General features: G+C 34.2%; 2 protein-coding genes across 2 annotated transcripts; one reads left to right on the top strand and one right to left on the bottom strand.

The window, feature by feature from the left end:
* Positions 1-131: 131 nt before the first annotated feature.
* Positions 132-12,299, top strand: LOC139490316 (polycystin family receptor for egg jelly-like). Its single transcript, XM_071277145.1, has 5 exons — positions 132-296; positions 1,823-1,983; positions 2,897-3,632; positions 4,320-4,440; positions 12,069-12,299. The coding sequence occupies exons 1-3, from the start codon at positions 198-200 to the stop codon at positions 3,561-3,563; spliced, it is 927 nt and encodes a 308-aa protein (XP_071133246.1). The 5' UTR covers positions 132-197; the 3' UTR covers positions 3,564-3,632; positions 4,320-4,440; positions 12,069-12,299.
* Positions 12,300-23,153: 10,854 nt separating this feature from the next.
* LOC139489955 (uncharacterized) lies at positions 23,154-26,710 on the bottom strand. The gene is made up of 3 exons (XM_071276804.1): positions 26,334-26,710; positions 23,860-24,044; positions 23,154-23,258 (listed from the first exon to the last, which is right to left on the bottom strand). Exons 1-3 carry the CDS (start codon positions 26,581-26,583, stop codon positions 23,154-23,156), a joined length of 540 nt encoding a protein of 179 aa, XP_071132905.1. The 5' UTR covers positions 26,584-26,710.
* Positions 26,711-27,435: the final 725 nt, after the last annotated feature.

Raw genomic sequence — 27,435 nt, 5'->3', positions numbered from 1 at the left:
TAATATTAATTTTAAGTCTTTAGTAATCAGTGGTGCAATCGAATTAATACTAATAAAACTTACAATGTTACTTAAATGTATAAACAATAAATTCAGCCAGTTTTTTTTTTTTTTTTATTTTTCAGTTTGGAGTTACACCTTTAGTTGACAACTTCGTTGACGACACATATTATTACCTTGTAACTGTTTATACAGGAATGAAAAGAGGGGCAGGTACCAAGTCCAGGATAGGCTTTATAGTGCATGGAAAAGATGAAGATACAGGGATACGGGAATTATCCGTTGGTTTAAGATCGGTAAGCCTGTTTTCTTTGTTCAAAATAGTGAAATTTTCACACTTCACATTGTTTTCATATATGATTCATAGTTTTGATTCGATTATGATCCAATCTCATTACCCTGTTTACGCACCTTATCTCGCTCTGTCAGGATTTGATGCGAATCACACATATTTTAAAATTGAGAATGAAAACGGAATGTGTCGATGAGACAACAATACGACTAAAGAGCTAAAGCATCCAAAGGCCAGCAATGGGTCCTCAACAAAGCGAGAAAATCCAGCACCTTGAGGCGGGATTCAGCTGACTTCTCTCATTGTTATATACATTCGTAACCTATTTGTGAGATCTGAACATAGGGGAACTTCTATTCCTTTACTTAATTAGTTATTAAAGGTACAAGGATTATAATTAAGTACGCCAAACGCGCGTTTGGTCTACATTAGACTCACCAGTGATGCTCTTATGAAAAGATTTATAAAGCCAAACAAGTACAAACCGTCATCATTTAAAAGAAAACTTTAAATTGTGCTTTATAATTTAATTTCACAGTTTGTCGTATCTTATTTTGCCAGATATTTAAAGTTTACAAAGATACACAGCTACTTGAGTACATGTAATATTGATGTACAGTTCTAAAAATGCATATCAAATGTACATCTGTAAAGCTGTATATAAACTGTACATCTGCAAAGCTGTGTATCAAATGTACATTTTGTAAAGCTGTACACAAACTGTACAGCTGTAAAGCTGTATATAAACAGTTTAAATGCAACTTTCCAGCTGAAGGACGCCTCCGGGTGCGGGAGTTTCTCGCTACATTGAAGACCCCATTGGGGGCCTTCGGCTGTTTTCTGCTCTATGGTCGGGTTGTTGTCGCTTTGACACATTCCCTATTTCCTTTCTCAATTTTAACTTTACAGATGTACAGTTTATATACAGCTTAACAGATGTCAACCAACTCGTGATAGCTTCTGTACATTTTTTAAAGAAATAGAAAAAATCACCACTTGAAACTCTTGCAATTGTTTGGTTTAATAGATTACTTGTAAGCAGAGACCTCTGTTCCAAACATTTTCCATATCGCTGCTGGAATATTGCTACATGGAAGTGGAAAACTCCCAATTTGGGAAGCTGGATTCATTTCTTTTGTCATAACGTTTTATTCTTAAGCTCGATATGAAGCAGACTTAACTGTATCTGTTGTATTATTTATTTCAAGTTCGATGGGGTAGATGCTTTCAACGAGGACGCCAACATTAAAATTTACAGAAACATAATTAACGTTTATCAGCTTTCCAAGTTCTTAGAAAAAAATGTTGCCTGGTGAAGGGCATGAACTGTGTATAAATTGAAATTGAAATCAAACTGTTTAACAATTGAAGAATCACTTTCTGTTTTTCGATGTACAATAAAACAGAATAAGTTATCCCTGTATGGCCTCAATAAGCATTTTGAAATGGTTTTACGGTTTTTCTGTGGCAATTTAAAGAATTTCAAAGACAAATATGTCGTTATATTCAAATATTTAATTTTTGTTTCAGGAAATACCAACTGCAAGTGTTGTACATTTTCTAATGTCAACACCATATCCGTTAGGAGACTTGAGCTATGTGTACATATGGCATGACAATTCTGGTGAAGGCGAGTCTTCGTCATGGTATTTAAACCGCGTTGATGTCGAAGACATACAAAAGAGGGAAAGGTAATATTTAAATCAAGGTATATAATATTATATTAATAAACTGCATTTATTGGAGTTGTGACGATCGGTATTAAACCGTTTCTTTTATTTTTCAGAGTGGGAATGTTATAGCCGTGAAGGGCAAATCAAGGAAAACATTGGACAGATTAGTTTTTTCTATATGACATTTTCTTAAATTACTATTAATGCTTGTCGTCTAACAAACCCGCAGGAATCTATTTTAAATCCTACTGATTCAACAAGTATGAATAATACAATATGCATCAGATAGATTAGAATGTATTTTTACCTTTTGAATACGATAATGTTTACTGGTCTGTGCTTCCGTTCGTTCGTTCGTCCGTTCGTCTAACCGTCCCTCTTCAGGCCTCAGATCAAAATTAATTCCCTTTGTTCGTGGAATATATTTGGCCAAAATGAAAGTAGGGTAGAAATCAGCCTTCGTAATTTATTCAAGATTCAAATCCTACCATTGGCATGCTAATATGGCCCTCAAAAGAAAAAGCACTGATGGATTGTCCTTGGACAAGCATAGTTTATTAGAAAAATAATGGTCTATAAGCAGTTAAATTAATTTCATGTTTGTAGCGGTGCAAATTTTTTAATTGAATTTGACTTTAACTAAAAATGCATTGTAGCCAAGGGGAAGAATAATTGTGTTCTGAGGCCTTCAGGTTAAAGATTTTGGTCGAGAAAGTTTTTGATGAAGTTGAAGTCCAATCAACTTCAAACTTATGTCCCATGTTCCCTGTGATATGATCTGCCTAATTTTAATGCAAAATTTTACGGTCCACTGAACATAGAAAATGAACGTTTGAGTGGGGCATTCGTGTACTATGGACACATTTTTGTTTATTCCAATATAGTAAATAAATTGTATGAATTCAATTGAACTTTGATATGTACATTGCAGGTTTATTTTCCTATGTGGTAAATGGCTATGCTTAGATACAGTTGATAGCAGTGTAGATGCTGTCCTTCCAGTTTGTGGAAAAGAAAATGTCACCACTTTCTTAAATATGTTTTACCTTAATGTAAAAGAAAACTTAGCTGATAACCATATGTGGATTTCAATATTCTTCCGGCCAACAAGCAGCCATTATACAAGGTGTCAGAGACTTACATGCTTCCTGTTGTTTGTTTTTTTAACAATGATAGGAAATGCAATATATTTTCGTGACGAAGACGAATATTCAAATGCTGGATCAAATATTCGTGTTGGTCCCTTTTCATTCTCATTGACAGCAATTTACATTGCATTTATATCTGCTCTGATTTCAACACCTACCACCGTATTAGTAATTTTGATGTTCAGTAAAAGTAAACACAGGAAAAACAACACTGATACTAAAGATACTTCACGAAAATATAGAATACCGGTATTGGATTTTTGGTTGGATAGATTAATGGCAGATAGTCGTAATTTAGAGAAAGCTCTCGTTTCAAAGGGACTTTTCAACACTGAAAGTACTATTTTTCCATATTGGTTTCAATATATAGCATGGATTTTGGCACTATCAGGAATAGGAGCATGTTCCGTCTTCTTGTCTTTTTATAGCGTCGAATGGGGGCAAAACTAGTCTGAGAAATGGCTGGGACAGTTTTTCCTGTCTTTCTTTAGCTCGATCTTTCTACTGGATCCATTGAAGGTAAGTAACATATAGTTTAACAAATTTAAGATATATATTTTCATTGTTGTAACTAATTTACTGATCATCAGTTAAAAGTAGACGGCTTTTCTAATCCAGTTCAGCCCAATTTGTGTTTTGTTCTCTTCAACATTTTGTATATTTTAAATTACCACATTAGTGGTCAATGAAAGTGGAAATTGTTTTTCCAAATATTTTTCGAATATTGTCAAATATTTCGGGATCATTTAGAAAACATGCCCATGCGTTCGTTAAAATTGGTAACGTTGATTTTACCATGTTTGTTACACACAATGTGTCAATATATCTAATGGTACACTCCTAGTCCCCAAGAGTACCAGAAGCCCAGTAGCAATTGTACGATTGTACTGAATTTAAAGTACGTATATTGTTTGTTTTAAATTTGCTGTTTTAAAAGGCATTTTAACTTAAAGAATAAATCTCCCTCGTGTCAACCTGATTCTTTGTCCGGATTTGACTATATTTTCATTCAAGATCATCTCTTTAACTTTTGTTTAAGTATTTAAATCTTCTAATCATCTTAGACGAGACATAAAATGTCGAAATTTGCTGCTGATGCAGAAAATTTGTCTCGTTTGTGTTTTTACAACCCGTATTCATTACTGTCTGAATGCACCTTATTGAGAATTACGGATAATAGTTGATAATTTGTGTTTTATTAAATAGATCATAGTTATGTCTGCAGTATTTGCAATGTTAATAAAGCAAACCAACAAGTTCAGACCTACAGGACTGGCAAGGTCATTCATTCTCAAGAACTACAGGCACACTTTTGGATACCAAAAAAGTAAGTGATTGGTGCATGTGAGATGTATTTATGTATTTGCTCGTCATATAAATAGTTAACACGCAAACTTGTCTGTCATTACCACTGCCTGAGATTGATTTGTTAATAGGATTCTAAAACTGTGGATTTTGAATGACGCTCGTTAAATAGTCTCTGCTAACAACTATTCTAAACGTTTTAGATTTGGGTCGATTTAGAAGTAGGCATATTGTCTCGAAATGTTCCTGTTTTTTTTCTCTAAAATGACTCGCTGACATAAACTTTACTTGTTTAACTATTGATGAGTCTTATCCAGTTATTAGGAACAATAACGGATTGATAAGTGTATTATATGTAACACTATGACATCACTTAATTCAAAAACTTTCGGTTTATATTAAATACTTAACCCCAGGTGTTTGCCGAATGTCAAAAATAAAGCAAGGTTTCTCGTGAAAACATAAACATCACTTTTACCAGTAGATAATCAGACAAATAAAAGATACATTTGTGATAGGAAACGGTAGCCCTAAATTAACTTAAAATTTGAACACATTTACAGATGCAGCCGGTCTGTTTGGCTTAAATAGTCATTCTCGATATTGAACATGGATCGCAATTGAAAGACAACTGAATGATGCATGTTCCGGCTTTGCATAGTTCACTTTATGATGTATGCATGGCTACGATACTGATAGGTTTCATAACGAATGAGAATTTGATATTGGTTGATATAAACTCGAGTCATTTAATTTCAATGAAGTAATTATTGAGACTTCAGCGAGTTAATTATTACTAATTAAATGAAATAGCGAGAGTTGATATCAAGTTTTGTCTTACCGCCTATACATTTCTTGAATGTGATTGGTTAAATGCAATCCATGGAGACCGTGTATATTTTATTTTGGGTTAGTAGGCGTGGTTTATTTCGATACACGGAAAGTACTGATGTTACGTCCTTTTATTGAGAAAAAATCTGAAAGGTTTTGATAATCGTAGAAATTGATGATGAACGATTGAAATAAATCCACAAAACACATTAAAAGCTTACAAATTGTTATTGTTGGCATTTATCAGTAGGTTCTTAATATTGCAGACTTGGCCACTTTGATAGTCCGCTAGTCTATATACCGCATGGTAAGATATTCGGTAAGATAAATTCGTTACACAGTGTGCTTCTGACTTAATACGATATATTGTAACGCCGCCTCCCTGGTGCTAGAGTCGGCCACCAGAGAACACAGGGTCACAAATAAAAAGGGATTTAAAGGATCTATAAAGTGTAAGGTTCGACGTCCACTATTAACCGTCGGACCAAAACACGTTACAGAAAGGGAAAACGTATACTTGTATTTATATATAGTTCTCAGTTATGAAATAAAATATCTGAATAAAATAAAGTTTCATATATTATTAATATCAAAAATAATCCACGCCGGAGAGAATGGGTCTTGCAGGATCCGTCACTGGTCTGGTCAGGTTCCCGGTTAAGGTTGGTCTTACATAGACACACACAACTAGTACATATACTTCAACAGTCAAGTAACAAGGTTGTCACTTATTTTGTATCTTTCTATAATCTCAATTAAAGAATTAAAACACCTTTCTTCATTATAGAACTAAGAAGACAATAACTAAGTATAACACATTAAATGACATATTAATCATGTCAAAACCGCCAACATAACTCTTAATGTACACTGTCACCGACACTGTCACCGTCACCGGTAACCGTATTTAGCACCGTCACCGTCACCGTGACCGGTGACTGTATTTGTCACCGTCACCGTCACCCGTATTTAGCACCGTCACCGGCACCCGTATATAGCACCGCCACCGGCACCGACAATCTTAAATTAAAACAAAGTTAACTTTCAACGCTTGTCTGTATTTCTCAGACATATTCCAGCTTCTATTAAAGTTTGTCACTATCCATTCATTGTCAACCCAACACTCCGTCGTTTCTGTTGTTGTTTTGGTATTTATACTTTCGACTGACCAATGACAGAGCTTGTTACATATTGTTTACCAATCGGCAACCATGGATCATATTAGGGAAACTCCCGTAATGTTGATACTGTTTGTAAACTTTTGTACTTTGATTTCTGTCCACTCTGGTTTCAGGTTTTTCCTTTACTTCTGATATTTAGGCTTGCAAACATTGTAAAATATTTCACCAGCAAAACCATTTGATCATTCATTGCTCCATAAACACTGACCAGAAGTTAGGTCACTCATGTGTCTATCTCTATTGAACAAATCTGTCGTTTCTATCTATTCCTAAATAATTATTACTTTCTTTTTCTCTTAGTTTTCCTATACAGCCCTATTTTGTATTACATATACCTATTTCACTTTATATTATACGTTCTGGCTTGCAAATATTGTAAAGATATTTAAGCAAACCCGCTTCTACTAAGCTTTACTCCATAAACATCGACCAATAATCTGGTCACTCATGTTTATCTCTATTGAGCAAATTTCTCTTTCTATCAATTTATTATTCTTTACTATTTATTCTTCCAGTTTTTGACAACATTATTTGACATTGCCTATACTATTTCTCTCTTTTATACATGTACTAATATTCGGGCTTGCAAACATTGTAAAGATATTTAAGCAAACCCGCTTTTGTCAAGCTTTGCTCCATAGACACTGACCAGAAATTAGGTCAAACCTGTGTCTATATCTTTTGAGCAATCAATTACAACTTTACTATCTGATCAGGAAAATATGACATGTACACGCAGCCTTTCTTTTGGAAGGTGCCTCGTTGTGTACCTCTCGTTATCTTCAGATCAAATGTCTTCTTCATTCTTATTGCTCAAGTCTCAAGAATCATACCTTCAAGGTATACATTTGACTGGCCAAGCCAAAATATCTACATATCAGTATTTAACTGAGAATTTCTTGTCATGTATTGAGCTTTTATCATCTAGCTCAACTCTACATACTCTTCTATTATTATTTTTCACATTTTACTCACAATACGAGTTTTGAGAACAATTCTCTTGATAGGGATACCGACTAAGATCGTAATAATATATTTGTATCCTGCTAGTGTGCTCAACAATTGTATAAAGCACTACCTACAACCAGAGTTTCTAACCCGATTATCAGCTGACCTTCTATTTTGTTTTTAATTTCTGCATCAGAAATTACCAGTACTGATCAGCATATTCACCAAAAGTGTTTATAAGTTTTAATCAAATTGCAACAAAATAGTATTTAGCGCCACTGCAGGCTTTGCCTTTAGTTATCATTTATATCTAAAGCGGAACTTCTAAAATCTCTGCTACGAAGATTTTACAGCAAGAGGCTTTACCTCTTATTTTGAGACAAGGGCTAACCTTATCTTTGATTATTAAACAATTCTTAGTAAAAAGAAATCAACATAATATCTATACATATAAGATCTGTTTCGGTATAATAATTGTCCAAAACAAATCTATCTTCAAAATCAAACACTAGCCCCAACTTAAACGAGCATACGAACTTTTAATTGCATATATACATCTATAGTAGCCAAAACAAAACAACTGTTTTGGTGGCACAACACAATATTAAAATAATAGTATTCACAGTGTCGAGAAATCATTCTCTCTCGTGACTGGACATATTATTCCGTTTTCCTAACGACGAAATGCTCCTCTATTGTTAAAATTTCTATTGGAATTATTTTTATTTCCTCTATAATTATTATCTCCTCGGAATTGCTGATCATTTTGATTTTTGATAATAAGTACTTCACTCGTCAAAGATTCAATACTTTGTTTGATTTCATTTATTTCCCGTTTCAGATCAGGCTCTTGAACGGTTTCAATATCGACAATGCGAACATTTCGACCTTTCCGTATATCGGCAACTCGTAATGCTTCGAGTCTAACAGCAATATTTTCTGCCTCATTTATTGATTTTGGTCCAACCTCCCTTAATCTGAGACGTACTTCTGTCTCAGGTATTGCATCAATAAAAGAATCTAAAGCTAATGTGTCCCTAACCAGTGGAGAGGTACCAGGATAAGCCCTACGTGTCAGTTTCTTAATAGACTGAGCTAATTCAGGCAGACTTTCATTTTTAAATCGTACTCGTGTTTGCAACTCTGCTCTAAACACTTCAGCTCTATTGACTGAACCAAACCTATTCTTAAGAGTGGTGACCAAACTGTCAAAATTGTGTAGTTCCCCATCTGTGATTTCATTTAATATAGCCCGAGCACTTCCAGATAAACTACTGGCCAAAAGTAAGGCCTTAGTCTTAGGGTCCCAATCATTTAGTTCTGCCAATAAATTAAATTGGGTCAAATACTCCTCCAAATCATCCGAGCCGTCATATATTTGTGGTTTTATTTTGCAAGAAATATCAGATTTTGACCGTCGGATATTTGGAATATGACTGTTATTTTTATCAGTTCTGTCTTGCCGGGTTATGTGTTCCAGACTACTTGCTGGGGTTTCTACTCCCCTTCCCAAAATTGGAGTGGACCTATTTTCCATAGCTTGCCCTTCAAATTTTGCAAACAACTGATTCATATCCTTTGAAAAATCGGAAAAACATTTGTCCATCCGAAGTTTCATTTCTGAACGTGCCTCTGCCAGCATTCTCTCCGTTGTTCTATAAATTTCAGAACTTTGTTTCTCTAATAAATTGTCATGCATAGTTGCATCAGCTTCATCACAAATCTCATTGAGATGTGGGCCAAAAGTAACGACGTTTGAATCATCCATTTTATATAATTAATTTGCTTAAAGTACAAACACTAACAGACTCTATAAATCAATCCCACCGCTGCCACCAAATTGTAACGCCGCCTCCCTGGTGCTAGAGTCGGCCACCAGAGAACACAGGGTCACAAATAAAAAGGGATTTAAAGGATCTATAAAGTGTAAGGTTCGACGTCCACTATTAACCGTCGGACCAAAACACGTTACAGAAAGGGAAAACGTATACTTGTATTTATATATAGTTCTCAGTTATGAAATAAAATATCTGAATAAAATAAAGTTTCATATTTTATTAATATCAAAAATAATCCACGCCGGAGAGAATGGGTCTTGCAGGATCCGTCACTGGTCTGGTCAGGTTCCCGGTTAAGGTTGGTCTTACATAGACACACACAACTAGTACATATACTTCAACAGTCAAGTAACAAGGTTGTCACTTATTTTGTATCTTTCTATAATCTCAATTAAAGGATTAAAACACCTTTCTTCATTATAGAACTAAGAAGACAATAACTAAGTATAACACATTAAATGACATATTAATCATGTCAAAACCGCCAACATAACTCTTAATGTACACTGTCACCGACACTGTCACCGTCACCGGTAACCGTATTTAGCACCGTCACCGTCACCGTGACCGGTGACTGTATTTGTCACCGTCACCGTCACCCGTATTTAGCACCGTCACCGGCACCCGTATAAAGCACCGCCACCGGCACCGACAATCTTAAATTAAAACAAAGTTAACTTTCAACGCTTGTCTGTATTTCTCAGACATATTCCAGCTTCTATTAAAGTTTGTCACTATCCATTCATTGTCAACCCAACACTCCGTCGTTTCTGTTGTTGTTTTGGTATTTATACTTTCGACTGACCAATGACAGAGCTTGTTACATATTGTTTACCAATCGGCAACCATGGATCATATTAGGGAAACTCCCGTAATGTTGATACTGTTTGTAAACAATGATTGATCTTCATCAATAAAGATGGGTTTCGACATTAAATTTATAAGTAGATCATTAGAACAGTCTTATTTGAGTTTATAGTATAATAAGGTAACTACCGCGAAAATACGGAATCAGTACGTGAACTGAAACTTCTTAACAAACTAACATACACAAATCTGTCGTATCATGAAAACAACAGCCAAAATAACAAATGACAAGTCTTACACTACTTGTAACATTAGACATCTCACTAACATCTATAGTTTTATCCTCAATAATTTCAAGAAACTATACAGACATAGGTTAACTATAAAAAGGGGGGAATGTCGGCATTACAATATATGGGGTAAGTTAATTCCATATGGGGATTCGAGCTACGCTATAACTCCATATGGAATTTACTGACCCGATATATATCGTTTAGATCACTATTACACTATGTACACTAATGATATCTAAGTTGTTAAACCCTTTTCTCTTATGGTCAACACTTCCATCGTGTAAGCTAAAAATTCAGCGGATCGTTGATCTAGTCTCTTAAAAACACAAAACACTCACACTTTTCACCTGAAAATTATATTTTTTTCAAATTATATTACATTCTGAGGCTTAATTTTTTTTTAAATGTCTGATGTTCAAGTTGAGGGCATTCGACGTCATACTGGTATGTACAAAAGACTAGATCAAATGATTCGCGGGATTTGTAATTCAACACAATAAAACCAGTTATCAAAGGTAGCCGGATTATAATTTAATACGCCAGAGGCGCGTTTCGCCTACATAAGACTCATCAGTGACCCTCAGATCAAAAAAATTATAAAGCCAAACAAGTACAATATTGAAGAGCATTGAGGATTTAAAATTCCAAAACGTTGTGCCAAATACAGCTTAGTTAATCTATTCCTGGGATAAGAAAGTCCTTAGTTTTTCGAAAAATTCAAAGTTTTGTAACAAAATGCCCATATAATTGATATTCATGTCAACACCGAAGTGCTGACTACTGGGCTGGTGATACGAAACGTCCACCAGCAGTGGCATCGACCCAGTGGTGTAAACAGTTATCAAAGGTACCAGGATTAAAATTTAATACGCCAGACGCGCGTTTCGTCTACATAAGACTCATCAGTGACGCTAAGATCAAAAACGTTATAAAGCCAAACAAGAACAATATCGAAGAGCATTGAGGACCAAACATTCCAAAAAGTTGTGCCAAATGCGGCTAAGCTGCAAAAGTGTTGACAATAAGAGAAATAGGTTAAACAACTTGTGAGAATTGAACATCGCTTGATATCAACTCTCGTTATTTAATTTAAATAGTAATATTTATTATATTGGAATTAAATAACTCGAGTTGATATCAAGCGATATTTAAAGCCTCGGTAAACACATCATATTTCTTAGAAATTTGAATTTTAAAAATAGTGTAACGTTGTCTCAGCTATTTGGTACTTATCGTATTTCACAAAATGTATTTCTTGATAACTATACACACATGTTTGTATCCATATTCAAAAATATAAAATATAACAAACACTAATAAACCAGTTTTGAACTGAAACGACCATTTTGGTCTGAACATCCTTTAAAAAACTGAACAATGGATTATTTATTCAAGTCCAGTGTTTCAGTCAACTTTCAAACTTATTGTCTTCGGTAAATTCAGTACTGTTCAGAAATTTGTAGTCAATTATGATATAAACAGTCTATGTTCAGAACATTCAGTAGTTGTTAATTACAGGTACAAAATAACAACATTCTGAATTGTCTAAACAGCTAATGAACAGTACAGTATTAACTGCACGTCTGAATGGTAATGAATTTCAAACGACAAAATATCTAAAAAAACAAATTCTTAAACTGTTTTTTAGTTTCAGACTTTTTAAATATTAAAATGACTATTTATACTTAAAACCTGTTTACTAGTGAAAGGAAAAAATAAACAGGTTTATCTAAATGTTTACAATGTTTGCAGATAAACGACTGCCTGTGTTACCACTTAACCATTCGTCAATCGAAAAAGCTCGAAACGAAAGGCAGAAAGGCATTCAAATGATGGAAAGTATCCAACAAGTCCTCATTACGTGTTTCTTTTTATGGATTATATTTAGCATAAGCTACAGTTATAAAGATGACAGATCTTATAATTTTCATCAAAACATTGCCACCAAGCTTCTGAATCCTCAAAATAAAACACTGCGACAGTTTGACAAGGTAAGTCAAATCACAAGAAAACTCCTAGAACGTTTATTGAGCAAGGTAAAATATTAAAACAAAGCACAATACCTTGTACAATAACCCTAGTAGGATAAATATGAAATATGGCACATTCAAATCAAATATACGTGTATTGGGTATCTTTGATATATTTCCAAGTTTCAAGTGATTTGATGCACCCTTGCTAAAGTTATCGTCCGCAAATATAGTTTGAACCTCCTAGGGCAGAACTCTTGAAATATTATAGTCCGTGTATAGTTATATAGAATAAAGATCTCATTTTATATTTCATCCCATATCTATCTGATAAAATCATTAATATTAATTGAATTAAATATAAATAAATTAAAAAAAAACCTCCAAATTAGACATTTTCAAAATCAAAGAATGTATGTGTCTCGTTACGTGTTATATCTAACAACTAAATCCGATATTTCTTAATTTATTTGATTTACTGTGTAGTGTTGTAAGAAAACTAGACTTAGGGTCTTTATTTCTATCTTTTTTAGAGTAATTAACAGAAATAAGTTATGTGATATCTCTATTAAATATAAATGGCATTACGCTATTATTTCTGATTAAAAAACAGGAGCCAGAGCATACATTTTTCTAAGGAAACTAAAATAGGCAAAAAACATTTGGCATGCTCAGGAAGAAAACATATTCTTTCAATAAAAAAAAACAAGCATAAATGCATAACGTTCTTTAACATCATATTACAAGGATCTATGACATACGTGACCATTTCCCGTTCACTTCCCATTCTCTAAAGGGACTTACCCTCTTTCCTATCGTTTGACGTTTACATATCTCAATTGACACGTAACGCGCATGCGTGTTTACATTATACTGCCTTTCTTTAACAATGTTTTGATCCTGACGGAAACAACTCCAGGAGAAAAAAAGACTGGAATTTTGTTTTACGGTCACCATCATGAACTGTGGTGTCTGTGTTTCAACTCAAATGAGCCCTGTTATTGCGGTCTGAGATCTTTATAATCAAGAATTTTGTCTGATCTGTCAATTTACCAAAAAATAAATTCACAAAAATACTGGATTCCGAGGAAATTCAAAACGGAAAGTCCCTAATCAAATGGCAAAATCAAAGGATAAAACACATCAAACGAATGGACAACAACTGTCATATTCCTGACTTGTACGGTACGGACATTTTCAAATGTAGAAAATAGTAGATTGCACCTGGTTTTGGTTTTACAGCGCTAAACCTCTCACTTGTACGACAGTCGCGTCAAATTTAATAATAATGATAATGATGCGTGAACAAAACAAACAGACACAATCGGTAAAAATGTCACAAATAAAGGTAAAAAGTCTAATTCGGCCTACTTCTTTTTATGAGAATCAAACTGAATGTTGATTTGCATGGTGGATATGTATGGACTCATTCGGTTTCTCCAGATTTGTAGTTTTTTCGATTCCCTCAAGTTCTGATTGTTTTTATCTAGATTTGTATATTCCAGATGAATTTGCGAGATTTGAACATTGATAGACTAATATTGCCTCCAAGTTACCACTGATGTAAATTCTTAATAAATATAATTATATTGAGAATAATGATATCAACCTTTAATATTATTATTCAGTTTATAAGACAGTTTATAAGACATACAAAACTTTACGACAAAAGAGATGATTTCAGATTTCCAATTGTGAACTTTCCATTTCTAAGTAGCAACATTCCAGCAGCACCTGCATACGGGGTATATATCTTCCAATTGATACGATATTCCCGTGCTTGCATTTCCTATCATGATTTTCTTGATAGAGGAATGTTGCTCACAAGGAAGCTATTAAACCAAGAGTTCCAAATGGTGAAGTTGAAATCATCCTTTCGTAAATTTTACGGACGCCATCACGAGTTGGTTGACCGTTATGGAAAAACCGTTTCACAAATGATATCGGATATGTTCCTTACGTCGTAACTACAATCCCCTTCCCTTTCATGAATGTGACCTAAAGAATTAGACTATTTACAGGATTTGAGATAACCCCTAGTTTTTGGTGGGGTTCGTGTTCTTTAGTTTTCTATGTTGTGTCATGTGTACTATTGTTTGTCTGTTTGTCGTTTTCAGTTTAGCCATGGCGTCGTCAGTTTATTTTCGATTTATAAGTTTTATTGTCCCTTTGGTATCTTTCGTTCCTCTTTAATAAGAAGTTTGAGATATATTTAAGGTGGGACGATATTGACTGAAGTGTGAACAAACAATACGGGTTGTTCTTTTCTATAATTATGTCCTGCCTCAATGTATAGTTTCTATACAACGTTTGTAATTAGTATTGGTGAATGTTAGTATAAAAAGTTACATTTTAATTGTGGTAGCCACGATGCAAATATGATTCTGCTATTTTGTGTGATTAAAATTGTAATTACGGAGATCCTTTGAAAAGTGCATTAATAAAGAAACACATAAACTAGATAACACACGTAAAGGATTATATGAAATGGCTGCGATATACAGCGTTTCCAGAGTTGTATCCTGAAACTGATTATACAGGAGAACGTTTGCATTGGAGACTAAGACAAAATTTCCATGATGTGACAAGTTTTAGAGTTGGACCACCTCGACTAAGACAACTTCGGGTCACAGATTGTAAGGACAATCATTTTATCTTATCTCGTTACGTTCATGTGAAATTAAAATTACATTAGGACTTGAGATTGGGTTATATTCATCAATCATAGTAACAAAATAAAAATTAAAAAAAACAGAGTATTTAAACATTTTTGCTTGAAACAAACACTTTTTCCAAACATTTTTTTACAAATTGCTATATTTTTTTTTGCAGCTTCTGAAGTGCTTCCATTTTTTGGTAAAATTCGAACAAGACCGAAATACTACTTACCGATGGAAGAAAACAGAGATTTTTGTTTTGGTTGGGTTAGTGGTATATGTGACAAAAAAAGAGAGGCACGTTCATTTTCGTATGCTGGGTGGAAATTCACGAGTGCCGTTGATATATGGGGTATTCCCATACCTGGACGCTATAGCACATACGGAGGTGGCGGATATATTACCGAACTAGCTGTAAACTTTGATTTTTCAAACAGAACCTTAAACAAATTAACAGACTATTTATGGATTGATAGAAATACACGCGCTATTTATTTAGAGTTCAACTTATATGCACCGGATCTCAACCTATTCGCGTACAGCATGTTTTAGCAGAATTTCCTGAGACAGAAGGTATAGTTACCTCGTATTCTATTTATCCATTTCGAATTTATTTTCATCATGGTACGAATGGTATCTACAAATTAATTTGCGAAATATTATTTTTATTATTTTTAGTCGCTTTAACAGGCAAGGTCGTGTCAGGTATTATGGAGAAAAAGAAAAACATTTTTTAAAGGTGTCTGGAACATTCTTGACTGTTCTTGCATATCCCTGAGTTTTGTGTGCATTTCAATGTATGCTGGGCGTCATATTCTTGCATCACAAACCATTGAAAAATTCAAAGAAGATCCGAAACAATTTATAAATTTTCAGCATATTGCAATATGGGACCTGTTGTTTAATTTGCTGCATGCTACTTTGTTATCATTTTCAACATTAAGATTGGTCGGTATTCTAGGTTATGACAAACGAGTTGGTTATATTTTCTTAGTTTTTAATAATTGTGCAAAGGATTTATTCTGGTTTGGTATTTGTATTCTATACGTATTTCTGTGTTATGCCGCTCTAGGATATTTGCTGTTCGGAAAATATATTGAATCATATCGTGATATATTTGAATCTATGGGAACATTATTCATTAGCATGATGGGAAAAAGCAAATTCACAGAAATAAATGCGAAGGATCCAATTATAGCACAATTTTATTTCTTTACTTTCATCGTGGTGATAGTATTTACATTACTGACGATGTTTATGGCCATTCTTGGTGAGAGTATCAGTGCAGTACATACCATGAACAAACGAAACAAGGCGGAAGAATTGATTGATTGCTTGTGGGATAAAATTAAGAATATGTTCGTAAGAAAGTCAGAACCTACGAAAAATTCCAAAAAGCAACGTAAGTATCTTGAGGGTTATTAACTTTGTAATAATTGTGGAAGAAAATAACATCTTGCTAGTTGAGATACTTTATGATTGTAAGATGAAGAGATACGTAACAATAATGTTACGTTTCATTACAATTAGTGTGCGCGAAAGTACGGAAAACAATTATAACATAACGTTCTACAGTCTTTTGGTCTATATTCACGACATTCTAGGGGCCTCAAAATGCATAAGAAATGAAAAACAATTAAAATGATAAATAAGCAAAACTATTAAAGTTTTATAAATAGATCATATTGACAGTTTTTTGTTGGTGCAATTTCACTTTACGTTAACTGTCCATCACAAAGTCCTTTAACAGTTACAATAGTTCTAACGGATATAACTTCACTATTGGTCGTGTGATAACTAGTCCTCTAGAGGTCCGTACTTTTGATGCTCGAATGAGGCTTTTCCTCCTTTGGTGACGTCTTCTGTTGTTCCTAATCTCCATAAAGGTCGTGGTTATTCACTTTCTAGTTGAACTACATCACCGATGTTAAATTGCCACGTATGTTTTCCGGAGGCTCGATGATATTCACGTTATCCGGTAAGATATTCATTAGATAAACGTTTTGCGAAATAGTCCAATAAAAATCCCTTTATCTCAAATAGTTTGTTTGCTGTTATCGTATCAAGTTCTTGAATATTCGCGTTGTGTTTGTCGTTGTGCATCTCTGTCGTCGTAATAATCCTTCCGTGTAAAAGATGAGATAGCGTCAATAGTTCGGGATCTCTTATGTCTGAAAACATATATGAAAGTTTATTATAGTTTCAATCTCAGTGAGGATTGTTGTCGAATATTGTTCGCTGACGAGTGCCTTACAAAAAACTTTCTTTAATGTCATTTTCGTTAAGCCAATTAGACGTGTTCACCATCCGCCATACCACGGCGCTCCTATGAGAACGAATTCCCAGTTGATATGCATATTCAGCTGACTTTGAAGAGCATTTGACGCGGCTACAAATGTAGGTGCGTTATCGGAATAAATAGTTGGTGGTGTTCCTTTTCGACTGATAAAACGTCTAAATGCTAAAATAAAAGTGTTCAATGACAAATCAGGTAAAACTTCCAAATGTATAGCTCGTATACATGCACATGTGAATAAACATATATATATATATATATACCTTCCGCGGCTGTGTTGATGTATCCTTGATATGTAGAGGTCCAGCAAAAGCTATCCCAGTTGTTCAAAAGGGTATGGTGTCTTTTACTCGATCCTTTGGTAGTGGTGGTGGTTCCGGTCTGTTTAGCAGTTTTCCAATTATTTTTTGACATTGTACGCATTTGCGTTAAGCCCCAATCCCACTAGACCACGATCGCACCACGCTCACTGCGATCTAAAATAAGTTTAGATCGTGGTGAGGTCGCAGTACGAACGGCCTGAATATGTAAATTTTCGTTGCTTTCGTGATGCTGCTACGTCCTCATTACGCTTCTTTAACGATCCCGACACGATTAGACCACGTTCTCACCGCGCTTATTCTGCGACCTCACTACGCTTATCAAGATCTTTCTACGCTCTTCATGTTCTTACTACGACCATACCACGAGTTATCCGATTGTAACAAAATCTTACTGCGATTATAGCACGTTCTAACCACGATTATTCTACGTCCATACTGCGATCTTACTACGTTCTCAGCAATAACGTCAACATCGTGTTCTATATCAATACAGTTCCATTTCTTCTATTTCTGATTTATACGTAGATTTCTCGGAAACAATACAGTCATGCCATTAAAATCTACCAGAACATGTGGGCGTGGTGGTAGGGGTTGATGTAGAGGCAGAGGTAGCAAAGTAACGAATCCTGATCAAGCGGAGAGGTCGGACCGACCAATCCAACCTATTGGTGGTCCATAAAGTTTAAATGACGATATTTTAGTGAACGATAGCAGAGATGACACAGATGTGTAAATAGATATAGGACGATGTGGTATGAGTGCCAATGAGACAACTCTCCATCCAAGTAACAATTTATAAAAGTAAACCATTATAGGCCAAGGTACGGCCTTCAACACGGAGCCTTAGCTCACACCGAACAGAACGCTATAAAGGGCCCAAAATATTACTAGTGGAAAAACATTTAAATGGGAAAACTAACGGTCTAATCTATATAAAAACTAGAAGCATGGTTGAGCCGTTAGAGCAAATGGCTAATTACATTCAGACAAACAAAATCTAGAGAGCTTTTTTATATATTCTATGTGAAAATTACAATGAGAATGATGGTCGTAGTGTGAACGTAGTCAGGTCGTAAGAAGAGCGTGATGAGGACGACAAGAGCGTGCTAGAATCGTACTATGGTCCTGAACAGCGTGGTATAGTCGTAGTGGAAGCGTAGTTGGGTCGCGGTGAGAACGTGATGGTCGTCATGATAACGTCGCTGTGAGATCGTAGCGCAGTCTCTCCGAAAAAAATTCACGATTTCGCTCTTGCTATGATTGTACAGCGACATTTGCAATCTTACTATGATGTAAGTGCGCTCTCATGACGCTTCTACTACGACCTGACTTCAATCTACACGATCGTACTACGATCACCAAAATTTGCATTTGTTTCACAGATCGTAGTGCGATCGTGGCCTAGTGGGACTGCGGTATTAGACGCTGGTCACATATTTTCAAATTTCTGGTATCCAGTATGATTACCTTATATGTGTTATTGTCTGGCTGACTATATGTAGATGTCCTAGATGTGCGTCCATAATAACAAAACCTGTAAGTTTGTGTTTCTTTGGTTATAAAATAGGAAACTTCGCGTTTTCTTCTAGAGATGAATTTTGTATCCTGCCTTTACATCGTATGATTTCCTTTTCATCCAGATATAAACTTAACTGTTGTACTAGCAGCAGTCATTTAACTTGGACTTCACGAAATATGTTCTAGCTCTTTCACGTACCTGTCTTGTTGTGTATCTTTGATCCATAAATCCATAGCTAATGAAATTTCCTCTTTTGTTAGAATTGTCTTGAGCTTCCTGTCAACTTGTGAACTCCTTTGTCGATATGGACGGGGTTTTTTTCTGACAGTTCTTAACGAATTTCAGGACACATCCAGTTACAGTTAAAAGTTTATTTAGATCAGAATACCTATACATGTTTATGATCTGTGATATTCACTGCGGATCACTTGTTATTTTTTTGTCAATTATGTGTTCCTTAGGTCCAGTGATATTAGATAGCTGAGTGCTTATAGGGGTCGTGTTTGAATCTATCTTTTAACGGGATGGTGCAGTATGTAGTGGATTCGTCCATGTTTGCGATCTGTTTCTGTGGAGGGTACCTTTTTTCTATGAAGTGTCATCTCCTGTTCTTTGATTATCTTATAGTATAGATTTAACACACCTGGATCTTTAGCTAACCTAGCTATTACATTCTGGGTTCTTCTTTTTGCTACATATTCATTAGTGGGTAACTCTGGTGATCTGGTTTCTATAGTAGTTTTGCGACATATTTATTTTCGTTTTGGTACTCAAACATTAGGTTTTGTACATTTTTAATATTTTCTTCAGAATCCGTCTCTTATCTGCTCGACTCAATTTTCCAAAATTTCTGTAAATCGCACTCCTCAGGTTTGTGCGCCACTTCAACATTCATCATCGTAGAGTTCCATTGTGCAGTGTTAGTACCTGTGTTCAGTGGTCCTAATAGGAAATAGCCTATTTTGGATTTAACAGCTGTTGGTCCGTCACCTCGAATAACTTCATCTTGTACTAAAGACCAGTAGTACTCTTTTCCAACGAGAAGCAAGTAACTGTTGGGCAAGTTGTAATCCTCGTAAATAGGACAAGCTGTTGATGTTTACCCGTTTCTTTATATTTATCGGTGCGGCAGTTTTTGAAACATTAATTACTTCAATTTGGAATTCTTTCTTTTCTTTCGGTCTCAACCGATAATGCTGCTCTCTCCAGGTTGCGTACCTCACCTTCTTTCCCGCCAAATGCTGAAATTTGCATGCTTACTATACCAGTTGGTTTGATATGGAGTTTTTCTACTAGTTCTTGAGATAATAACAAGTTTTGTGCGCCTTCATCAAGTAGAATTTTAATCATAACACTTTCATCATGGTACCATAGGGGCGTTACGGCAGTTTTTAATAAAATTTAGGTATGTGCTGTAACAGCAGAATGCATAGCGGCGCTCTTTGTTTTCGTGGTACTTAGTTCATCTTCATTTCAAGGTTTTGTTACGACTTATTTTTTTTTACTAGAAGTGGAATTTCCATCTTTTAAATTATTATGGCAGATGCTACTCTGATGTTTCTTACTGCAATTTCGGCAACTATATTGTGACTTACATTCCGAAACCTTGTGATTACCGAAACAGTTAAAGCAAACTCGTTTTCCTTTACAATTTTTGTGCGTGCGTTTATATCAATGATCTTTTAGATTTATTTGGATGATGCGAGTTTTGACCAAAACAAAAAAAAAAACGGGTTTTTATTCTTAAATTTACCATTTTCGTTTCTATCTATAGACCCTGTTAACCTCTATCTTTTATTTGTAGTTTCCGTCACGAACGATGTGGTGGGGATAATATCGTTTTCAATAGGATTGGCGTTAGCGGTCTCTTGGATACAATTCTTCATTGCTTTGCGTAAACTTGAAGTATCCAAATTATCATTACCGTGATTTCGAGAAATGTTTTGTCTGACAAAACATGGAAGATTGTTGAGTATAAGTGGTAATAATAGGCTTCCGTGCGATTCCTGATATTGACCCATTCAATCTAGTTCACGTATATTACTTTATATTATGCAGGCAAATCTAGCACGTTTTGCATGTATGCGTTTACTATTTTGTGTTATTGGCAAAAATTTGTATTAGTCAATTGCAACCCCAATATACTCTGGCTAGCTTCTGCCTAAAATTGTGATTTTAGATAGTTAAATCGTTGCACGTCACTCAATGAAGGATTTTCATGTAAGAAATTATTATAGGAATCCCAAAGGGCTGACCATTCTCGTAGATTTCGACCGAAAGTTGGCAGGTTGAGTTTAGGCAATTTGTTATAATGAATTGACAGTGTAGAGGTGGGCATGCTTGATTGGCTTAAGCTTGTTTGCTCTGAGTTAAAAAAAAAAATATCTGGTTAGAATGTTCTTGCACGCTGGAGTTATTATATATAAAATCTGATGCATTTGGGTTAAGTGCTAATTGATTTTTAGACTGACTTACTTCTTTGATAAACTTCTAAATTTCCGCTTTTCCAATTTGAATCTCTTACTCTTATATGTCAACTTCTTCAGTTTCTTTGTCGAGGTCTTCTTCTTCTTCTTCTTCTTCTTCTTCAATTTCTTCGTCGAGGTCTTCTTCTTCAATAAATTCTAAAATCTTCTCATTAAGGTTGGACTATGTCTTGTGCTTGGTTTTGATAAGCTCCATCATGGAATTTAGGTTGACGGGTCTTCTTTTTTCAGTAGCTTTATTACTGCTCGTCGATGTGCTGTTCGTACTGTTTTGAATTTCGAACTCATATCTAGTTGTGGTTTTTCGTCACGGCACCAATGTCTTGAGGGTTATCAACTTCTAAATACTTGTTGAAGAAAATAACATCTTACTAGTTGAGATGTTTTATGATAGTAAGATTAAGAGATACGTAACAATAATGTACGTTACATTAATATATTACAATTAGTGTGCGCGAGTGTACGGGAAACAATTACATAACATAACGTTCTAAAGTTCTTGGCCTATATTCACGCTAGTAAGTGGGTTTTTTTTTTAATACACAAAAAATATTTCTTGTCTCTTAAGGACAAATTAAGAATTTTAAAAGTATAGTATATTGATAAATGCTATTCATACAGGAATTTCTTATGAAGAAAATAAGAAGGTAGCAATATCCCTTTACTTTACTTTCCGCTATATAGATGATGTTCTCTCACTAAATCATACAAAATTTGGTGAATATGTTGAACGAATCTATCCCATCGCACTAGCTATATATATATAGATATAAAGGATACTACAGATACAGTTGAATCAGCCTCATACCTTGACTTACATCTAAAATTGACAATGAGTGTCGGTTGAAAACAAAACTTTACAACAAAAGAGATGATTCTAGCTTCCCAATTGTGAACTTTCAATTTCTATGTAGCAACATTCCAGCAGCGCCTGCATACGGAATATATATCTCCCAATTGAAACGATATTCCTGGGCTTGTATTTCTTATCATGTTTTCTTTGATAGAGGGTTGCTGCTCACAAGAAATTTATTAAACCAAGAGTTCAAACGGTGAAGTAGATATCATCCCTTCCTAAATTTTACGGACGCCATCCCCAGTTGGTTGACCGTTATGGAAAAACCGTTTCACAGATGATATCGGATACATTTGTATGTCCCTTACGTTTGAAATACATATATGAATGAATTCATAAATAATTTATTAAAATGCAACCTGAATTTCCATAATATAATACATATGTTATGAACATCATTGTTATTTTCAGCCAGCCTTATAGGCTTACGAAGCACTGTCATCTTTAAACATTATTATACATGTATAGCTACATTTGGTTTTATATAAAATATTAAGTTTTACAATTACCCTTCCCTTTTCACGAATATGACCTACCGAATAATACTAATTACCGCATTTGTTATAACACAAGGAACACAACGGGTACCACAGGCGGAACATGATCTGCTTACTCTTCCATTACGTGTTGACAACGTCGTCTAGTGAACCGTATCACTGAGCGCCGAAATCCTTACTCAGGCGCTTCCGGTTGTCCTACTATGGGTTTTAATGTCCCCCTCCGGTATCTTTCATCCCTCTTTTACAAAGTCAAGTTTACCTGTTAAGCTATTGTAATTAAATCCGGATCCCCGTTTCTGCCAACCTGCATCAAAACTGACCTCAAGCTCCAACTCCTAAAATTCATGATTTTTTTTTAAATTAGTCATTGCAATAAGGTAGTTAACAATTTTTTTAAATTTCTTAAATTTATATTGTCCATTTTAGCTTCATATAAAAGAATTATAAAAAAAAAAAAAAACAGTCAAAAATTAACAAATTTTATTAATCCTTTTGAAATAAATTTATTGATCTGTTTCAGCCCAATATTTAACATATATATATAATATATATATATATATATATATATATATATATATATATATATATATTTATTATATATAGAAGTCTAAAAAAAAAAGACCAACCAGTAAATATTCTGAATTGTACCAGATCGTCTAGAATAGACGATACTCATGCAGATAAGGAAAAAAATTATAAGTTTATATGTTTTGTGTACAAGATATTTGCAGTATAGGCTTTGCTCATTGTTTAAGGCCGTAGGGTGACCTATGGTTGATAATTCCTGTGTAATTTGGTATTCTGTGGAGAGATGTCTCATTGGCTACAACTTTTTCTTATTTTGATATTATGTATAAGTCAGCTTTGAAAGAGGTCTAGCAGTAGATTAAAATGTAAAGTCAAATTTATTATAATATGATATACATGTAGTATTACCTTATCTGCAGAAATTTCCTTTTCCAGTTGTTGGGCATTCTTACATGATTCTTCAGCAGCAGACACAAAGATTTTTCCAATTTTCTTCTCATGTTTTTGGAAGCAAGATTTACTCATCACTGGCAAGTTACATTCTGTCAGAAAGTTTCTTATTTGTGCATATCCTAGGCCAGCATGAATCATTCCTACATGAAATAAAACATTTTATGAAACAAAAATTACATTTAAATTGGTTTTAGCTTATTGACATGAGTAATTTCATAACATAAATAGAAGGAAATTGATTCATTTTGAATTAATAGTACAAAATGTACCTGATTACATATAACTCTTTGATTTGTACAAAATGTAAAATTGAGAAATGAAGTTGGGAATGTATTAAAGCCCCACCATAGAGCAGACAAGAGCCGAAGGCCACCAATGATTCTTCAATGTAGTGAGAAACTCCTGTACCCGGAGGCGTCCTTCAGCTGGCCCCTAAGCAAATATGTACATGTATACTAGTTCAGTAATAATGGACTTCATAAATAAGTTTGAATTCATATATTTTACAATTATTGTAATTACTTGACATTTTAGATTATAGATGACTATGTGTTATGGGTTTTGTTCATTGTTGAAGGCTGTTCAGTGACCCACAGCGGCTAACTTTTACATCCTTTGGTCTTTGATTGAAAGTTATCTTTTAGGCAATCATACCACATCTTCTAATTTTTATAATTATTCTCATAAACCTAGCAATAAGTACAATAGCATTTAGTGGCAGATCCAGAACTTTATGCAAGAGGGGGGGGGGCTGACTTACATAAGGGGACAACTCCAGTCACACTTCAGTGCTTCTCTATATTATCAACCAAATTTTTTCCCATGTTAGGCCTCCCCCCCCTTCTGAATTCTCATTTGGCATTTCATTGATTATAAATACCAATTAATTTGATACAAATTAAATGAGAACATCTATATCAAAGGCAAGAATAAATACAAATATTTGTATAATATAAATGTGTTTCCAAATTTTACATGATTAAGTTTTTGGTGTCAAAACTATCAGAAAATGACATAGTTTTATTTCAGAAGCTGCTCATTGTTGAAGGCTGTACGGTTAATACCTATAGTTTTTAATGTTTGTCGTCATTTTGGTCTTTTGTGGATAGTTGTCTCATGGGCAATAATACCACATCTTCTATTTTATATGTATACAATGTTTATGAATTTGATATGATATATATATATATGTTTGTATGTTTTGTATTGCTTGGTGTCAATCCGGTAATTTTGAATTTCAAACAAACAAAAATTACTTACTAATTACTTAGGGATGAAAAAAAAATATGGAAATTAAGTTTTTTATCCTACATTTAACTTTTGATGTGGTCCCTTACATGTACTAACTGTTTGCAACATTAAACCTTGATTTGATATTTTGTCATACATAATATATATCTATTTATGTAATGTAATATCATGTTAATGCGGTGGAAGACATCATTATACTTGTATTGATTTTCCTGATTTAATAAAAACTTAGAAACTTGAACAAAATAAAAGGACAAGTTTTAAAGAGTATTAAAAGAAAACTGGCAGTAACATATTTCAAAAAATGTTGAAACTGGCCTGAGACTACTATAAATAGTAGTATTAGAACTGGCACATAAATTTTGGTAAGCTTTGAAACTTTTGAAACTTTGAAAATGAAATTCCTTGTAGCACCTAACTTTTGAAACTTTAAAAATAAAATTCCTTGTAGTTTCACCTTTTTTCATTTTACATACAACTAGAGTTATATATGTTATGCTGTTACACAATTTAAACAGTAGACTAGGGATTAAATTTTAGAATGGCTAGACATAAATAAGAATAACAAATGGAAGTTTTTAACAAACTTGACTGGCTATACAGCCCTTGCACGGTTGGTCAAACTCCAGCAACTTGACAAAGGAAGTTTATTATTTTTTCATTTATGTAAACAATATACTGCACATTAATAACATTCATTGCAATTATTAATTTAAATATAAACTTTGAAAAATCATTTTATCTTTTTGATACTCGAAAATATCTTTTCTTATAGATAACCTATTGTAAAAGACTTTTTTGAAACGAAACATAATTTGGAGGACAATTTCAAATGGGAAAAAATCAGGGGAAGTAACTATACACACAATTATGTATTTAAAATTTATAGAAGTCAATCTCATCTTCTCTAAAATATTATCTACAGATACAATCTAAATAGATATGTATGCAACATTTTTCTACTTTTGTGGGGTGAAATAGGAAATGTACACGATAATGTACAAGAGTTGTATTAGATGTAATAAACAGATAGCGATAAAACGGGAAAAAAAGGTGTGCTTACTGCTTAGCTCGTAGTACGCTGTTTACAATTACATGCATTGGGGGTATGTCCTTTATCTGTACAAAAATAGAAATAAGTTTTGATTAAAAAAGTATTGATATATTTAATTATCTACCTATAACTATCTTGGCAGTGATATTGAATGATCCAGTTGGACCGACTTTTCCAGTTGGCACATCTGTCACTGTTCGGCATTCTTGGTTGGTGCACATTATGTGGAGATAACTGCCAAATCCTATTGTTCTTTCATGGATGGTATCATGCAGGTGCAAAGGAACATTGCACCTACAACAGTACATCTTTTCCGCCAGGACACCCAATTCTACGATGCGTCTGCCAACTTGCCAATCATTGTCTATCACCATTCCTTCGATTTCATCCTCCACTTCCTCTTCAGCCCCGATATCGATGTAATTATGTTTTACATAAGTATGGTCATTAGTGTTTTGTAAGTTTATAGACCTGTTTAAATTTTTAAAAAAGTTCGAGCGTTTAGATTTTATTTTCGATTGGAACAAACCTCTCATTGTTGTTAATCAGCGTCTGTCACAGTATCCAAGGTAAACGATCTGTGTACACAGATGCTTGAAATTAAGGGCCGTAATAAAACGCATCAATGACACCAAGTGTATGTGTACGAGTTATTCCCCTTACCCCAGGTCTACCACCTTAATTAATTGCTAATTTTAAGGAAATTTTGCTGTTTTTGGTTATTATCTTGAATACTATAATAGATAGAGATAACCTGTAAAAGCAATAATGTTCAGCAAAGTAAGATTTACAAATAAGTCAACATGACTGAAATGGTCAATTGACCTCCTAAGGAGTTAATGTCCTTTATAGTCAATTTTTAACAATTTTCATTGGGCCAAGTTCATTATAGATAGAGATAATTCTAAGCAGCAAAGATGTTCAGTAAAGTAAGATGTACAAACACATCACCATCACCAAAACACAATTTGTCATGAATCCGTCTGTTTCTTTTGTTTAATATTCACATATATACCAAGGTGAGCGACACAGACTTTTTAGAGCCTCTAGTTATTTTTAGCCATGGCGTTGTCAGTTTATTTTCAATCTATGAGTGTGGCTGTCCCTTTTGTATCATTCTTCCCTCTTCTATTAAAGAGAGCCAATCTCGTGGTAATAAGTAGATTGTGATGCGATTCTAAAAAATAAAAGGGATATATCATTTATATGATGATTTTATTTATACC

The sequence above is a fragment of the Mytilus edulis genome, chromosome 9 (assembly GCF_963676685.1).
Source record: "Mytilus edulis chromosome 9, xbMytEdul2.2, whole genome shotgun sequence".
NCBI lineage: Eukaryota > Metazoa > Mollusca > Bivalvia > Mytilida > Mytilidae > Mytilus > Mytilus edulis.
This window is presented reverse-complemented; position numbering and strand designations above follow the sequence as displayed.

What these genes read in the sequence shown, in the direction of transcription:
- LOC139490316 (XM_071277145.1), top strand. Translation starts at nt 198, where the DNA reads ATGAAAAGAGGGGCAGGTACCAAGTCCAGGATAGGCTTTATAGTGCAT. An exon ending in TATCCGTTGGTTTAAGATCG is followed by an intron (nt 297 to 1,822) that starts GTAAGCCTGTTT and finishes TTTTTGTTTCAG; the next exon opens with GAAATACCAACTGCAAGTGT. An exon ending in GACATACAAAAGAGGGAAAG is followed by an intron (nt 1,984 to 2,896) that starts GTAATATTTAAA and finishes TGTACATTGCAG; the next exon opens with GTTTATTTTCCTATGTGGTA.
- LOC139489955 (XM_071276804.1), bottom strand. Translation starts at nt 26,583, where the DNA reads ATGGTGATAGACAATGATTGGCAAGTTGGCAGACGCATCGTAGAATTG. An exon ending in CACTGCCAAGATAGTTATAG is followed by an intron (nt 24,045 to 26,333) that starts GTAGATAATTAA and finishes TATTTCATGTAG; the next exon opens with GAATGATTCATGCTGGCCTA. An exon ending in AGGAAATTTCTGCAGATAAG is followed by an intron (nt 23,259 to 23,859) that starts GTAATACTACAT and finishes CATGAATTTTAG; the next exon opens with GAGTTGGAGCTTGAGGTCAG.